At 52.0% G+C, this 16,857-nt stretch overlaps 1 protein-coding gene and 1 long non-coding RNA gene across 5 annotated transcripts in view; one reads left to right on the forward strand and one right to left on the reverse strand.

Annotated features, from left to right (window-relative positions):
* Positions 1-60: 60 nt before the first annotated feature.
* On the forward strand, positions 61-1,004 carry LOC143408000 (uncharacterized). Its single transcript, XR_013092443.2, has 2 exons — positions 61-726; positions 840-1,004. It is a non-coding gene; the product is annotated as an uncharacterized LOC143408000 (long non-coding RNA).
* The window catches only part of Trappc10 (trafficking protein particle complex subunit 10), a 76,765-nt gene continuing 60,479 nt past the window's right edge, over positions 572-16,857 (reverse strand). For all 4 annotated transcript variants that reach the window (XM_076867173.2, XM_076867175.2, XM_076867174.2 and 1 more), the window contains 9 exons: positions 16,330-16,471; positions 14,998-15,156; positions 14,127-14,356; positions 13,041-13,141; positions 11,728-11,854; positions 10,732-10,902; positions 6,902-7,079; positions 4,042-4,236; positions 572-3,283 (listed from right to left, as the gene is read on the reverse strand). In XM_076867173.2, coding sequence (XP_076723288.1) covers positions 3,045-3,283; positions 4,042-4,236; positions 6,902-7,079; positions 10,732-10,902; positions 11,728-11,854; positions 13,041-13,141; positions 14,127-14,356; positions 14,998-15,156; positions 16,330-16,471 — 1,542 coding nt within the window. In that variant the 3' untranslated portion in view covers positions 572-3,044. The remainder of the gene's footprint in view (positions 3,284-4,041; positions 4,237-6,901; positions 7,080-10,731; positions 10,903-11,727; positions 11,855-13,040; positions 13,142-14,126; positions 14,357-14,997; positions 15,157-16,329; positions 16,472-16,857) is intronic.

Raw genomic sequence — 16,857 nt, forward strand, 5'->3', positions numbered from 1 at the left:
CACTTCCGGGGCGGAGCCAAGACCGACTTCCGCCGCGGGCACTTCCGGGGGGCCGTGGGAGGCTTCCGCCCAGCGCTTACGGGGCGGGCCGAGGCCGGCGCCCGCCGAGCCTCGCAGCGCCGGCTGCCCCCGGCCAGCCGTCCTCCCTCGGCCTCCGAGGCGCTGGGGCCGTGGCGAGAGCGTGCGGCCCGGGGCCGAGAGGGCGGGAGCGCGAGGCACCGCCCCCGGAAGGGGGTTCAGAGAAGCACGGTTTGTGCAACTGGGTGTTTCCAGAGTTTTAATGCTTACATTTTAAACGGTTTGATACAGTGGCTGCAGCCTGACAGTGTCGCCGAAGGGTGTGAAGATGACTTTCCCTGGGAAGCTCGGGCGGACCCCGCCCTCGGAGCGAGTCCCGCCCCGTCCAGTGGGGGCGCCGCGGCCGCGGGCGGCCTGGCCGCCTGTGCTGACCGGCGACGGTAGAGCCAGGAGCGCGGCGACGGACCAGACTTCGTGGTCGACAGTGGAGCAGAGCAGCGCAGCTATAGAGAAAGCAGCGTGACTTTTTATCTTAAATTAAACAAGCCTGGTGTTTATTTCATTTTAAAATGCAGTTTATTTTATACACAAACGGTGCATAAAGCCTTGTGGGTCTTTATGGGATTTCCGGCCTCGGGACCGCAGACTCGGTAATGCAGGAACCCACCGGCGGCGCCCACGGGGCTGAGGCAGAAGTCACCCATCTCGGTACAGTAATTCCCACAGGAGAATCAGGAGTTATAATTTTTCCAATCATAGGAGAACCCATGAAATTCACAAAAATTATAACCAGTTTTCTTTTCCATTTACATGTTCCACAGGTTCCCTGTACAATGGCCACGTATTCTTTGTTTTTGATACACACATCGCATTAGGCTTCACAACTGTTCAACAAAACCAGCCTCCTCAACACAAAACCTTGCAACAAAGATCCAGTGACAGCCTCTTGGTTACTTGTATGGTGAATTAAAGAGACAAAAGATGTTTTTGTTGTTGTTATTGTTTGTTTGTTGTGTTTTTTTTTTTTTGAATGACATTCTTTTGTCAAAAAAAAAAAAAAAAACAAACATTCATCTTAGTTGGCTAAAGATCTTCTAAGTGATTGGGAGAAAATTGGTTTCACTCATTTTCCAGATCAGAAGAGACACCATAAACATTTTGAACCTCCCCTTTGTTTTCCTCCTGTAGATATATGGAATTAGAAAATTCAACCAGAGAACGCAGACGCCAGAAAACCGAATTAGAATAAACTAGACACTGAATCCTGCCCCTCTCCTAGAGGGTAAAACAGGGGAACTGCATATCAAAAAGCCCTGTTTTTTTGGCTCTAGGCTAACAGAGACCTTTGCTCAGGGTCTGGGCAGGATGGCAAGCCAAGCATCATTTATATATATATATAATTAAAAAAAAAAAAAAAACTCGTTGGAGACCCTGGACTTTAGCGCCTGGAGTTCTAATTTGCCTACCTAGTTTGACCAAGTTTATATGAATATCTTCTTTACACGCTTCTCCAATTTCTAAAAAATCAAAAAGGGGGTAAAGTCACACCACCTTTATTTAACTGAATGAGTTAAACGCCAACGTACAGAAGTCTGAAAATGACTGCTCGGTTGCTTGGCTTCAGTCTGGGCTCTGTGCTCCCTGTCCCCTCAGCCTCCTGAGCGTGGCACCTGCTGTGGTCAGCCTTGCTGAAGAGGCTCCTGATCTCTCAAGTTAACCAAGGCCCCACCCTCTGCTCCCACTGATGTCGACAAGTTCAATTCTAAGCACACTGTACCGGTGAATTCAGAGAACTATTTCATATGTACAAAAATACATCGCTTTGGAGAGCTGGAAAAGGTTTAATACATACAACACTTATTTACAAGCTGTAACTTTCACACCAGTAAAAACAAACATTTATTTTGTCCTTGATTTTTGGTGCAACTTATACATAAACATTACATTAGTTAGTCTGTACTTTTAAAAATAATAAATCAACCATATATACAATTAAATTTACAACTGAAAGTAAATTAACTTGTTGGTATGGTCTGACTGCAACTGAGTGGACCAGCAGAAGTTACCCCAGGCCCTGAGTCCTACACACAGCCTGGAACACACCAAGAAGACCCCTCTAATCTGTACTTTAGATGGAGCATCTAAGCTTCTAAGACTTAAGGTGCAAAAGAAAGATGCTGATTATACAGTTACAATTACATGTACAGACTTTAAAAGTGAGAAAAGTAAACAATATTAACCCTCACATATGTAATGACAATTAAATACATATTTAATTCCAAGTGCATATGATATTCAATCAACATTAGGGGAAATGGGTCCAGAAACATTCTTTCCTAAGAGCTTCCAATGCTGCATTGTTCCTTATGCCCTGTTCTAGACTTCCTCAAGTACCTTTAGCAGGCTCAGCCGTGGACCTCCCAGTCAGCCTGGCTCTGGCATCCCAAGGCACACAAGGGGTTTGCTCCCTCCCAAGCCCACCCTGCACCCCGCCTACCTGCCCTAGGAGGTGTTACTGTAGAAAAGCACATAGTAGTGGTCTGGAAGGAAGGGTTGCATTTCACCCCTTAGAAGACTCACAGTCCTCCCGGTCAGGAGGCCAGGCAGCTGTGTGGCCAGAGGGCACACAGATGTCACAGGAAGACTGCAAGGCTTGCTGAACTTCCATCTGAAAGTCAGATGGGCCTGCACACAGAACCAGCAGAGGGAGGCTGTGGGGGAGACCCAGGGTAGGTGTGTTAGGAGCAGTGAGTGGGTAGGTGAAAGAAGCTGGGGTTCTGGGCAAACACTGGACACCAGCACGGGGAAGGGGAGGGAAGACGACAAGAAATCCTGTTCCAAAGACAACACAAAGGATGCTCTTTCTCCACTGACCAGCTGACTGATGCCATTCCCCGACACCTCCCTGGCCAAGCAGAACAGCCAAAGTCTGGTTAGCACTAGCATGTTACACCAGAGAACAGTCCAGGCACGATCCCTCAAGTGCACTCACAGCCAGTCTGCGGTGCCGGCCAATCCGCAGGTTGTCATGTCACACTGACTTCTAGGACATGGTCATCTTGACTGGGAATGACCAGGACCTGCATGCCCATGCTGGAGTTGAAGACCTGCCCGGCAGGGAGCGCCTGGAGCCGGGGCATGGGCAAGCCCTTGTGCTCGCTGCTGGCAACTGAGGCCACACTGCCTCTACTCCGCACACTGCTGCAGTCCAGCTGGTCGTCTGGGTGCTTGTCCACCGACAGGCTGTCGTTTTCTATCCAGCTGTCTGCAGAACACACAAAAGTGAGACCAAGCAGGAGCACCAGCCCAGAGGGGCAAAGCTGCCCTGTGGTGACCTGTGGGTGTGAAAGAGTGTCGCCCCAGGCCCTGCCTTAACAGAACGCTGTGGATAGAGAGAGGCTCAACCCTCAGAGCGAGGCCAACTGTGACCAGGGACAAGGTTCTGTACTGTTCTATCAGCTCTGAAAACAAGTTGATTCTCCAGTCTGCCCTGCATACGGAGAGCACCTCTCCATGAGAGGCTATAGCCTGCTTACTGACCTGACACGGACAGTCCCTTCCTTACAATGGTTCCACCTATGACCTTTTCCGCTTTCCAAAGGAGTGAAAGCAGTACACATTCAGTGGAAACCACCCTTCAAATTTTGAATCTTAATCTTCTCCCAGGCTGGTGACATGTGGTCTGACCCTCTCTTGAGAGCTGCAGCAACCAGCAGCCTGTGATTACCAGGGGACAACCAGCCCCAGGGTACACCGTGGTGCCAGTGTCTTCTGGGTACTGCGTTTTGAATGCTCTGGAACCTGCACTTATCTGTGCTCATGAGCTTCAGGTTAGAGGAGTCTGCCCTCCCACAGGCTAAGGACTGTGCTGAGCCCCTGAAGGGAGGCCTGGCTAACCAGATGGCCAGTGGGTCAGGCATAGTGGAGGTATTTCCAGCTTACGATACTCTGGCCTGATGGCGGGCTGTCAGATGGCCTGTCATAGGTCAAGGAGGTCTGTGCCCTCTCTCCCGAAGTCCTTACCAGCATCCAGCTGTGAGGAGTGTGCAGAGTGATGAGGGAGGTATTTAAACAGCCGGACGTCAGGCAAGGGCAGGTAGCCCGCAAAGAGAGGCATGACTTCCATGTGGACTCTGTGAGTGGCCTGAGCAGCCACAGGCATGGAGACGACACCACAGCTCTTCCCGCACACAGCCCAGTTGCTGCTGTTGTCAACAACTGAAATGAGGAGACACAGGCCATTCAGTACTCACGCCAAATTGAGGACCACCATACATTAGCCCTTGCGCCCCTGACAGCGGAAGCTCCAAACGAGGTGGCCGCTCCTGAAAATGCCATTTGTGCTTCCGTGGCCAAGGTCAGCATTTCTGCTAGTCCAGCGCTCATCAGCCCCGGTTCAGACTGGACCACACTGGCGCGCATAGAAAAGCACTTTTTCCTTCTGAATAAAGAATGGTTAAAACAACCAGGGGCAGCAGTACAGGTAGCGGTTCTCTCTGATGAGCAGCAGCATCAAGACCAGCGGTCTGGATCCAGGCCCTGCCACTCACACAAGCCTCCCAGGCCTCAGGTGCGACCACCCTGTAGAGGCCACTTCCTTAGAATGAGAAAGGAAGATGCACAGAAAGCATGCAGCTCCACGCTGGGACGCAGCAGAGTCCCAAGGTCTGACAGCTGCTGTCATCAACAGCAGTGCTCAAGACAACCTGTACTGGCTCAGCCAGGTCTAGCACCCCAGCAGGCACTCAGCAGGACCAGCCTGGGAAGGGACAGTAGCAGGGTGGAACCTGGGGACAGGAAGGCAAGCAAGACAGGACTTGGCCTCAAGAAGGAGATGCAGCAAGTGGGCTGCAGCTCCCCATCCCAGGGACATATGGAGGCACAGACTCGCTCAATCCTGACCTCCCTGTTCTTCACCACCATGGACCTAGAGGAGCAAACTGCAGCTTAACTAAAAGCATCCACCACGAAGCAGCCACCACTGTCAACCCAATCAAACAGGGAGCCTGGGTAGGCACCTTTAAAAACCACGGAGGTTTGTGGGGCAACAGTGGGAAGAGAGTGAAGCCATCACCAGCGCCCACCTGTGCCACCTCATGTAACAACAGAATTCAGACCCTGGGCAATAGTGACCAGACCATAGCCCTCCTGGGATGCCCAGCTTCTAGAGGTACTTGTGGCCTGGTCTGCCTTTGGGTACAATTCCACAGCATCTGCCCCCATGTGGAATCAGAGACCAAGCACCACAGCGCAGGCACAGAACCGTCTGCTATCACTGTCACCAGCCCCCATTGCCTCCCCACCCACACTGACCTTGTCCACACTGACCCCCTCTCGCTCCCTGTACTGCTGTTGTTATGAGAATATCACAAGGGAACGGCAGCACCTAGTTGGCGGGCTTGTCAGACTACCCAGGGTGCTCAGCCCCTAGGAGCTGAAGGACACCAGGGTCCCCAGGTCCTGAGCACTTGCGCTTTCACCACCTCTGGCCTCTCAGGGGCTGTGTGCAGGCTGCGCTGTGTGCTGGGCTGGCTGCTATTCCCAGGGAACAGTCTTCTTACTTGAATCAGTGACAGAGAAACACGAGTGGTCTTGGTAGTCAGCAAACATTTCTTGAAAGTGGACCATATGAGGCAGTCACTTCAGAGAAAACCAAGAGTATTTGTTGCCAGTGATAGAATTTAAAACTTCTTCAGGATTTGGAGAAATCTGCATTTACCACTGCAGCCTGGCAAAGGTAGTGCTCAAAGACTCACCAGGTGAGCTTCCAAATGTGGACTTTCTTTTGGTACCAGGGATTGAACCCAGGGGCTCTTCACCACTGAGCCACATCCCCAGCCCACACCACACACCACACACTTTTTTTTTAACTCAGTGAGACAGAGCCTCACTGAGTTGCTTAGGTCCTCACTAAGTTTCTGAGGCTGGCTTTGAACTTGTGATCTCCCTGCCTCAGCCTCCCGAGCTGATGTGATGTGCGCCACACGCCCAGCTCAAATGCAGACTTCTGAAAGTGTGGAGTGGAGCACGTCAATGCTAGAAGATCTGCCTGTTTTCCCAGTGGCCAGTGCATGGCTTCACACAGGGAGGGCCAGGCAGAGATTCACTCAAATGCAGCATGAGCTGAAGGGTTTACAGAAATGAGGGCCACAAGGGCACCCATGTGAGTTCAGACTCCTGGCACACCGGACCTTAAAACCACAGCATCAACAAGAAGACCCAACAGCTGAGAGGCTGCTCAGGTATGTCCCTCTCCCAGCAACAAGTCTGAGCAGCTGGAGATGCTTCGTGTTCTCCAAGTAATCAACCCATCACCTCAGAGCACAAGTGAGCTTCAGTGGCTTCTATTAGGCTAGACGTCTGAGGGATTGCCATGTCATTCTTCTCACTGTTTTGGGGAGTTACTTTCATGAAAAATGCCATGCTATGGGGTTACTGTTGTTGTTTTAAAGTAAATATGTACATATTTGGCTCATCAGTCACATTTACAGTGGCTCTGAGAACTTCTGGACTGCGGAAGCCAGGGCCTCGGTGGAGGAGGGACGAGAGGGCCTGGGAGAGAGCAGTATGGGAGACGGGCAGGCGTGTGGTCCTGGAGCCTCAGCAGCTGAGCAGTGGGGAGCAGTGGTCAGACCCTGGGACCCAGGTAGGCAGGAGTGCCACTGTATTCTCCATGTAAGCCCTGAAACTGCCACATAAATCCTCACTAAAAAGCACTCCAAGTAATGAAGCTCAGCACCCGGGAGCCCAGGCTGCACATGAACCTGTCAGTCGGCACTTGTCATTCTAGAACACTCTCTCCTAGGACTCCACTGTGAGGGAAGGGGTACACCTGATGCAGTGGACTGCCACAAGACAGGAAACCGCAGCCCTCGAGACCTACCTTCATACATAAGCTTTGTCGAAAAGTACTCATCAGACTCTGTCAGAGCTTCGTCCTTGTCTACCTCCAGCAGGTTTGCGAGTCGTGTGATGGACACTTCCAAGGAGCAGAGTGAGCCTGTTCTGCAATATTCTGCCCCCACTGCAGGGGATATCTCAGCCTTCACGGTATACAGCGTCTGGGAAAGAAGGGACAGAAATGTTCAAGGGAAATATACCCAAATGACCTGAAGAAACGCTGCTGGAGGCCAGCACAGAGCTCCCCACACGCTTGAGAGCAGCTGAGCAAAGCGGCTGCCTGCTCAGCCAGCTAGGAGGGCGGCTGCACCCTTGCCCCACACAGCTCCTGCTGGAGACACCATGCTCAGGAGTCCTAGTTCCAGGGTCTTGATGCCTTTTTCTAATATTATGGGCATTTCCAAGCATAAGAAGAAAGGAGAGTACAACAGCTCTTCATGTGCCTCCCATCTGGATTCAGAGACTGGCATTTTGCTTTGTTTCCCCTCTGTACAGTCATCCATATTTCTGAATATGCCTGAGGTATTTTGAGGCAATACTGCTCACCCTGTCGTTGCACCCTCTGTGTTTAGCATGCGTTACTAACAAACAGACACTTTCTTACTAAAACACAATGTTATTACCACAAGAAGCAAAATTAACATGAATTCCTCAGTATCATCCATTCAGTTCACAAAGAAAATGGCAAGAGGCTCATTCAACACGCCCAGGGCTGGAGGAACCTGCGGGGGAACACAATCCCATCTGAGGAGGCCCAGGGGAGCACACCTGGTCCTGAATGTTCCTGAGCCCTGGGAAGGAGATAGGTGAGCTCACCCGAGCGTGGAGGGAGCTCAAGTCAGAGTGGTGATGGCGAGTCTGCTCCCAAGCACGTGTCCCTGGCCACCTCTGGGAAGGAGGAGTGTGGACAAGGACCAGCGGGGTCCTTCAGAGAGGAGCCAGGCAGCGCCTTTTGCTGGACAGCAGCTGCTGAGGCTGCGGCACTGATCAGAAATCAGCCTCTTCGGAAATGAGCTCCAACAGGCATGGTCATCAGATTCCTGACAAGGGTGTCCAAACCACCCGATGGGCAAGAGGTCTTTTCAATCAGTGGTATGAAGACAAGTGATGAGCCACCTGGAAAGACTACACGTGGGCCCTCCCTCTCAATACGCAGAAATTAAACTAACTGCACACCTAAATGGAAGCATTAAGACTATAAAAAAACTCTTAGATGAAAATGGAGGAGGAGAGCTATGACCCTGGGTTAGGAGATGATTTGTTAGATCCTATACCAGAAGGTCAAGCAAAAAAAGAGAGAAACTAGACTTCATTAAAATTAAAAACTTCTGGGCTCAAAGGACACCATCAATAGGGTAAAAAGACAACTTACAGAATGGGGGAAGTATTTGCAAATTATACATATGGTAAGGAACTGATACATGGGATATATAGCTTATAATTAAATAACTGTGGGGTTACAAAGAGCTCCATTTAAAAATCAGCAAAGGATTTGAACAGACATCTTTCCGAAGAAGACATTCAATGGTTCATAAGCCAAAACATGTGTGGCATCAGTAGCCACAGGGAAATGGACATCACAATCATGAGATGCCATCTGCATCCCCAGAAATGACTGCACTCAAAAGGAAACAGGAGGGCTGGTACACAGCTCAGCTGGTAGAGCGCTTGCCTCGCATACACAAGACCCTTGGTTCAGTCGCCAGCACCACACCAAGGAAAGGAAACAGAAGCTAGAGTTGGTGAGAATGTGTGGGAATTGGAGCCGCTGGCTTGCTGCTGGAAACAAGAGTGGTAAGCCCTCTTCCACGACAGTTCACCCCCAAGGGGTTTACCCAAGAGACCTGAATACATCTGTCCATGCAAAAACCAGCACACAGATTTCCCCTAAGTGGAAATACCCAACCCCAGCCACTGGTAAATAGATAAACACATAGTCTATCCACACTGGGGACTGTCAACCAGCCACGAAAGGAAACAAAGTCCTGACGCATGCTTCAAAATGAATGAACTCTGCAGGGCACGGTGGCACACACCTGGGATCCCAAAGACTCAGAGGCTGAAGCAAGAGAATCACAAGTTCAAGGCTGGCATTATAATAACTTAGACCATGTCTCAAAATAAAAAATAAATAAATAAAAAGGGCTGAGAGTGTAGCTCAGTGGAAGAGTATCCCTAGATTTCACTCCCCAGTACCAAAAGAAGCAAAAAAAAAAAAAAAAAAAGAACTTTGAAGACACTATGCTATAAAAAGCCAGTCACAGCTGTCACACCTGATATGATCCCGTTAATGCATTAATGTAAAAGGTTTAGCAGAGGCAAATGCAGGGATGCCAGGTCCCCTTTCCTGGCTGGGTGATACCCGCTGTGTGAGTGGGCCACATAACCACCTGTTTATCTACTTGGCGGCGGCTGGAGTCTGGTGGCTTCACTTTGGGGAAATCTGGGTATCAGCTTTTACATGGACAGATATATTTGACTCTCTTGGATAAACATCTAGGAAACAATAATCTGCCCACAGATTATAGATTTGCCAGGGGAAGAGAGAAGGAGGAGAGAAAGCATCTGCATCCCCACTGATAGGTGCCGTTTTCCTGTGGACTGATACAGCATTCCAAAGTATGACCAGACCCGACTTGTGCACTTTAATGGGTGAACTTAACGGCACATGGGTAACATCTTAATAAAGCTATTCCAAAAACAAGTGGTCCGATATACATTTCTGGTCTCAAAACTCCAATTTTGAAAGTAGCAATAATTACCAAACACTTTCCTCTACCTTTCACTCAACCTCCACAATTCCCCACAGGAAACTCTGCTCTCTTGACCTGAAGAGGAAGGAAAGCACAGAAAGCACAGTGACAGTGCTGCCTAGTCACAGCCATGTGTGCACACCACACTGATTCCACCGCAGCTTCTCACAGGCCACAAAGGCACCTGTCTGCTCCAGAAGGACACGCTGTGCCAGTGACCACACGTGGCTCCAAGGCAGACCAGGCAGCTAGAGAAGCGGGGTGAAGGCTTCCTGCCAAGGACTGCAGGCACAAACACCTTCCCAGCAGCCTCGAGTCGAGAAAGCAGGAGCCATGAACTGAGCGCTGCCTCTGGGTCGGCCCAGCACTCAGCCACGCAACCTCCTGCAGGGATGCGAAACCCACTGGCTCGCTCACCCAGCTGAGTGCCACGTCCACACCACACTCAAACCGCCTTCTACCAAAAGAGGCAAAGACGGTAAGAAGATGTGCTATGTTCCACAGAAAATTTTCTAAAAACATTTTGGCTTTTCATCTAAAAAAACTAGACATGCCTTGGAAAGCCATGCCCTCTGCCCCAGGAGCTAGCGATCAAGATGGAATGGCTCCAACCAGTGTTTCCATGGAGTGCAAAGCACTGCGAGGAAGAGAGGGGCATCTGTGCCTCAGGTGTGTGTCCCCCTTGGGGTTGCCACCTGGGAAGGACCTGGGTTCCACAGTAAAGACAGCCAGTGACTCAGTTACTCCAATAACTGGCCATTTTCCTTGAGTTGCTGCTTCATAACACTGAATAATCAAACAACTTGAAATCTTGAGGATATTAAAAATACGCCACCTTGCTGGGTGTGGTAGCTCATGCTAATCCCAGCATGAGGCTGAGGCAGGAGGATCTCTAGTTCAAGGCGAGCCTGGGTAACTTAGCAAAACCCTGCCTCTACTAAGCAGGGGATATAGAACACTAGTCTAGATGCAAGAGGTCCTGAGTTCAATCCCTAGCACCACACACACAAAAAAAAGATGCCACCTTTTGCTTTCCCCTCCCAAATAATACATTACATACAAAAAAGTTTTCCATTTGAAATTCGTAAGTGTAGGGCTTTAAGGAGATGGACAGCCGTTCCTCAGAAGCTGGGGAGAATCCAACGGAGAACTGGCAGTGCAGGGCTGGGGGAGGCTCCCGCGTCCACTGTATCTCCCAGACAAAGAACACCGACTGCTTGCTGTGGATGTGCTGCAAAGAGAGCCATCGTTGTGATGTCACACAGCACAGGGGACACAGAGGACCAGACACTGCACTGCACACAAAGGGACCTGTTGTGCCGGAGCCTAATCACCTGCCTACACATGCTGCCCGTGGCCCTGTGGTGCCACTGCCACCTCGGCCTGGTCCCACAGGACTGCACAGGACTAGAAGAAGGTGCTGAGGGCTTAGGGGCCCAACTTCACAGCACCAGTGATCACAAGAAAGGAGCTTCAAGAGTGTGTGTGAGTCTGCAGTACCCCACACACCTCTCGCACAGAGGATGCGCTAGGTGTGAGCATGTCACGTGTCCGTGGGGAAGCCCTGTGGAGATGCTGCAGGTGCAGACATCCACAGGAAATACACGAGAGGGCGGACGGCTGCGCAGCGCCCAGTCAGACAGGGAGGCCCTGACACGACCTCACAGAACTGCACCGGGACCTGGGGCCCTCCTCCCCAGCACAGGCAGTTTTACTTAGAGGCAGAAGGGAGCCATCTCCCAAGGGAGATGCAAGCACAAGCCTGCATCTGCATAGGCATTTATGGAGCAGAACAAGTTGAAGAGGAAATTCTCCCAAACGCGAAGTTACAGCTGTTTGTGGTCCATCAGCTGCATCCCCCAGCCTACCCTAACAAGCCCGATACCCCACAAGGGTGCTCACACAGCACTACGGCGTCTGAGAGGCACCTTATAAGCTCCTCCCGCTCCATACAGGGACTCTTCTCTGCAATCACAGGCTCTGCCTCACAGAATGCCACGCTGCAGCCTGACATGGACCACTGCTGAGAGCCGGGCTCAGCCCCCAAGAAGCTTACCTGCTGGCACCGTGCATTCAGTGGAGCCAGCTGCAGGTCAGCAGCATTGCCGACGTCCATGAGGCTACTGTCTGACAGCTGGAAGTCCAGTTCTGACAAGTTCTGGACACACACCTGAACATACTTCCTAGAGCAGAGACAAAATGTGACTTTGACATCTGAGAGTCTTGTGAAATACATTTCATCTCTGTTAGGAAGACCCTCACTGACTAGGGAGTCACTACACCAAAATAAGAGAGAGTTGTTGCATATATTTTACTTCAGATTCCACACATAAAAGTGCCATAAAAAATAAATCTTTTAAAACAAGTTATCTCGGAGGCAGAGGGATGGTGCACCAAGCTCATGACGCAGCCTCTCTAGCAGACAGCAGACTGTGAGGAGGGCCAGGAAGAGCAGCTGCCTCCTCCCGGGAAGCCCAGGTCGGGGCTACCCCAGCCCCACCCCATGGAGCTGTGAGACAGCTCGTCATCAACTCTCTAATGACAAGGTTTCTCACATGTGCCACACAGCGCCGTGGCTTCTATGTAGCGCACTGAGCTTCCAACCATTAACATCTACAATTCCCTTGCTAATGTCATTTCAATTCTGACACTTTCGTCTCCAATTTACCCAAATACCATCAATGGATAAACAAAAGAGAACCACACAGTGAGAGGCAGGCGGTGCCCGAGCCCCGTGATCAGCGCAGCACCATCACTCCAAGCAGAACAAGCAGACGTGTGCCTCCCCAATGGTGTCCCACGTCACCTCCAAACTCTCGTGTCCCTCCTGTCTCTATAGAGGCTGAGCAGCCCCTAGAGCAACAGGGCCTGAAGACGTGTGGGGTGGGGGAGGACTGCTGCTGGCACCTAGAGGAGAGCCTGGAGACGCTGCTGAATTCCCTAGAGTACACACGGGGCAGACTGCAACAGGGAACCCTCGGGCCCAGGCCAGGTTCTGGAAATCCCTCTCTGGAGACAACTAGCAACTGACAAGAGATCCAGGAACAGGGAGCCGAGTTACCCAAATATCGAGGACACAACCAGCCAAATCCAGAGTCAAAATACAGGAGGATAGGTAAGAAGAGCTACGAGATGGGCTTTTGTGGACTCCAGATCAAATAAACCAACTATAAAATGTCACTTGTGAGACAGGCAGGAAAATCGGAGCAGACTGGAAATCTGTGCCTCAGACTCAGTCCCTGCACTACAGGGCGTGGACCCCTGAACGAGCAGGCTGCACAGCCTGTGTGTGGAGAATGCACCTCACTCTCACCGGAGCCGTGCTCTCAATCAACAACCGTCCCTCAGCAGAGTCCTGGGCCTCCTTACCGTGTTCCAGAGGAGAGCAGGGAGTGCGTGGTCCTGAAGGGCACACTGAATGTCAGTGCAATGACAGTGGAGTAGATGGACCATGGGCAGTCGATTGACACCTGTGGAGGGGACACAGAGGGGCTCACTCAGCCTGCCTGCCCACCAGCACTCCACCACCACCACCTGTCCAGCTCTGCAGCGCTGCTCATGCCCTGGACATCTCACTATGGCTCATTTCACTCACTTTTCAGAAGGCCCATTTCTATCAAGCACATGCACAAACAAGCAAGCAAGTAAGAAGTAAATCACACAGACAACAAAGACAGATCAGGCAGGCGGTGCGGCTCTGCAGTGTGGCCTGAGGGCTCCAGGCACCTGGCAAGCAGGGAGCCTGCCAGTTGCTCTCCCACAGTGGAGCTGAGACCTCAGACACATCTAAGGACACCATCTAGTCACCTTGTCCAAGTGCTGTTGCACAGAGAACTCAGATGAGGGCAGGAAGGGAAGTGGCCTCGAACTTCCTTGTGTCCCCACATGGAACAAATGAATAGACCAGACACAGAACATGCACCCATCCAGTACCAGCCAGGCCTCCTGCAAAACACCACCTGCACCTCCCAACCTCATGAGGTGAGGAGAAAACTTCCTCATGTGCTCTTCTCAGATGCTGGCTGTCTGGTACCTTGAGCCCCTGACTCTTCCAAGTGACTATGTCTGTCTTCCTATTTGGCGCATGTGCTACAACTTGCGGGCAGTGGAAAAAAACCCTCAGAATCAGTCCCTGCACTACAGGGTGTGGACCCCTGAAGGAGCAGGCTGCAGGCAGCGTGGACCTGGGACCAGCGTTAAGGATCTCTCCAGTAACTGTCAGCAAACAGCAGCCCCAAAGCCTGCCCACAGAGTTCCTCCTGGTTGAGTCTCACCGGACATAGCTGCTCTGCCGCTCACAAGATCAGCAGACTCCCCTCACTCCCTCAGTGTGGCGCCTGCAATGCGGCCAGGAAAGGGACACTTCACAGGCACAAACGGGAGCAGAAGCCACCTCACAGGACAGGCAGACGGAGAGAAGCTGCCAAAAACACAGCCAGCCTGCAGTCTCCCTACCTTGTGGTCTGTGGTAACCATGCAGTGACCAGTTCTCTGTCTGTCCTTCTGCTTCCTGTGGATCTCCGGTGTCCCTTGAGTGCCCCTCTCCCCCATAGCTGCTGAAGTTGAAGGTAAAGACAGAACCTCTAGCTCAAACTCGATCACGTGGTACGCAGGAGCAGCAGGCAGACCGATGCTTGTGACCTTGTCAGAGGCCTGGATCCGGAGCGAGGCAACAGAAGACTCCTCTGTGGGGGGTGCAAAGAGCCCCCTCAGACACACGCATCCCCTGCCAGCCCCTCTTGTCAGCAGGTGGTGGGCCCTGCATGAGTTCCCGCTGTCCTGTGCACCACAGGGAAAGACGACGGGGCCAGCGGAAAGGCAGCAAGTCCAAGGAAAGCCCCAGGACAAAACGGGACAACAGGGGAGTCGCAGGGTGACCACTGCTCCCAGGCTGAAGACTTGACAGGGCAGGTCTTTCTGCGTGGCCCCGCATGCCTGTTGCTACATGCCTCCAGTGGACCACGGCCTGCCCAACAGCAGAGCAGGCCTTCCCGTCGCACTCCACGGGTGGTCTGTGGGCCCTGAGCATCCTCAAGGGCTCTGACCAAGGCCTACAAAAAGCTTTCCAATGGTCGTGGTCGGGGGTGTCCCTGTGGAGTGGCATGGCTGTGAAGCTGCACCGTGCATCACCAGCAAGGTCACACCACCTGGCACCAGCCCAGGAGCCGGGTCAGTCCACTGAGGAACCTCCATCAGATGCCCGTGAGGACAGCAGGGGCGCTGGGAGGCATCAGGCATGCTGACTGGATGGTGGGACATGGGTCACTTTCCTATGATCCACCACACCACCCACCTGCCTCACGACAGGTGGCACCAGGAGTCTTACCTCTTGAGTTGGAAAAGATCGTGGCTCTGTTCTCGGTCTGGCACAGGATCAGCATGGCCTCCACGTTGCTGAGCTGGAGGCTGTCCCCATTTTTTACTGTATAATGACCAGTAGTGACAGTGAACTTGACCTTCTGAGGAATACCTGCCAAAAGGCTATCTGAAAGGAACGAGATGGCAATCAGCATCCCTCCCCCAGGGAGCAGAAGCTCACAGCCTGAGGGGAGGCCAGAGGAGATGCTGTTATCCGAGACCTGTTCACTTGGTCTCTGTTCCCTGCTGCCCTGACTTCCTCGCAACAGCTAACTGCAGAATCAAGGGGGACCTTGCTGGGAACTGAGAACTGTGCACCTGGTCACAGACGGGGGGTCTCAAAACCCACCTGCCAGTCAGTGAGAGAGAAGCAGACAATGAGGCTCAAAGACAGATCACAGTAACAGAGAGGCCAAAGCCATTCAGAAGGTCCCCATCTTTGATTCAGAAGTAGCCTAGCAAAATGGCTGGCCACTGCTCATCCCCCGCCAGAAAAAGGGTGAAAGTGGACTGGAGGTTCTTGAGGAAAAGGCAAGAGACCAAGAATGAGAAGGAACAGATGAGTCCAAGAGGCCATGGCTGAAGGCTGGAAGGACAGTGAGGGGCTGGGGGCAGCCCTGCCCAGCTGCCGCTACTTGGTCCCTCAAAGGAGCAGAGCTCAGCCTGTCTCCTGATCCTTCTGTGTGAAAAAGCCCCTTAAGAGATGGACTGTTGACTGTTGTGTGTGGCATCTGAGAGCCTCTGCTGGTGACCCTGGCAGAAGTTTGAAAGAATAAAAAAAAAAGGCTTTCCTTGGTATTGTTTCCAAATGGAGGAAACAAGAACCAAGCTAAATGACTAAGACATCCATTCACCAGTGTTTGAGGAAGCACCCTGTGGTCTTCAGTCATTTTGAAAACCAACATCTTCTAGTTTTAGAACTTATCTAAAAGGACAGTAGCTCCGAGTTTCTCAAATGCCATGCAGAGGGTGAGGCTTTCACAGCACCTCTGAAGGAGAAGGCTGGCTGTGAGCATGGAGCGTGACTACGTCCAGCTGGGCCCCTGCAGCTGACCCTTGCTGACACTGGCTGACTTTCTCCTTTCTTGTTTTCAGATACACCACAGCTACCATAAACATGGAAGCCAGCAGTGATAGGAAAGCAAATATTCTGACCAACAGCAGAGTGACAATGGGTTAGTGCAGGCACATTTCCACTGTGCTACCAGGGTGCTGCTTGCAGACAGACACGGCTAACGGACGTGAGAGGAACCTCTCGGCACTGCCGCAGCGGCCTCCTCCAGGGCTGCAGGCCACTCACCAGCCAGCGGCTCCACGTGCAGCTGGGGCTCCTGAGAGTACACGTCGTACTGCACGATGGGGTAGATGTGCGGAAGGACGAACCACACGGGGCCCAGTGAGGCACACAGCTGGCGGAGTGTGTATGTTCCAGGTTCCTTGGCCTAGGGTCAAATCAGACATTTGGAAAGATAGCCTTTTGATACCAGTTTTCTAGTAAGGCTGGACCATAATCTCTTCCAAATGCTTCTCCTTCTCCCTTATAACCCTCTGCCCTGCGCATCCACGCCTACACTTGGGCTGTTCCAGGGTGCCCTCTGCATCTCCCATTCCCTGATTTTCTGAGCTGATGCTTCAGGTGGACTCCACACTTCTAGTAGGGTCGTTCCAACATGAGCCCCTACCATGGCACTCTCTGTGACAGCATTCTGTGGACATGCCCAGTAGACCTACTTAGCCCACGGGCAGCCAAGTGCCGCCTCCTCCTCCAAGCCTGGCCCCTTGGGCGAGCGAACTGTACTGGGCATGCCGCGTCTAAGATGAATCTGAG

Source organism: Callospermophilus lateralis, chromosome 10, assembly GCF_048772815.1.
Source record: "Callospermophilus lateralis isolate mCalLat2 chromosome 10, mCalLat2.hap1, whole genome shotgun sequence".
Taxonomy (NCBI): domain Eukaryota; kingdom Metazoa; phylum Chordata; class Mammalia; order Rodentia; family Sciuridae; genus Callospermophilus; species Callospermophilus lateralis.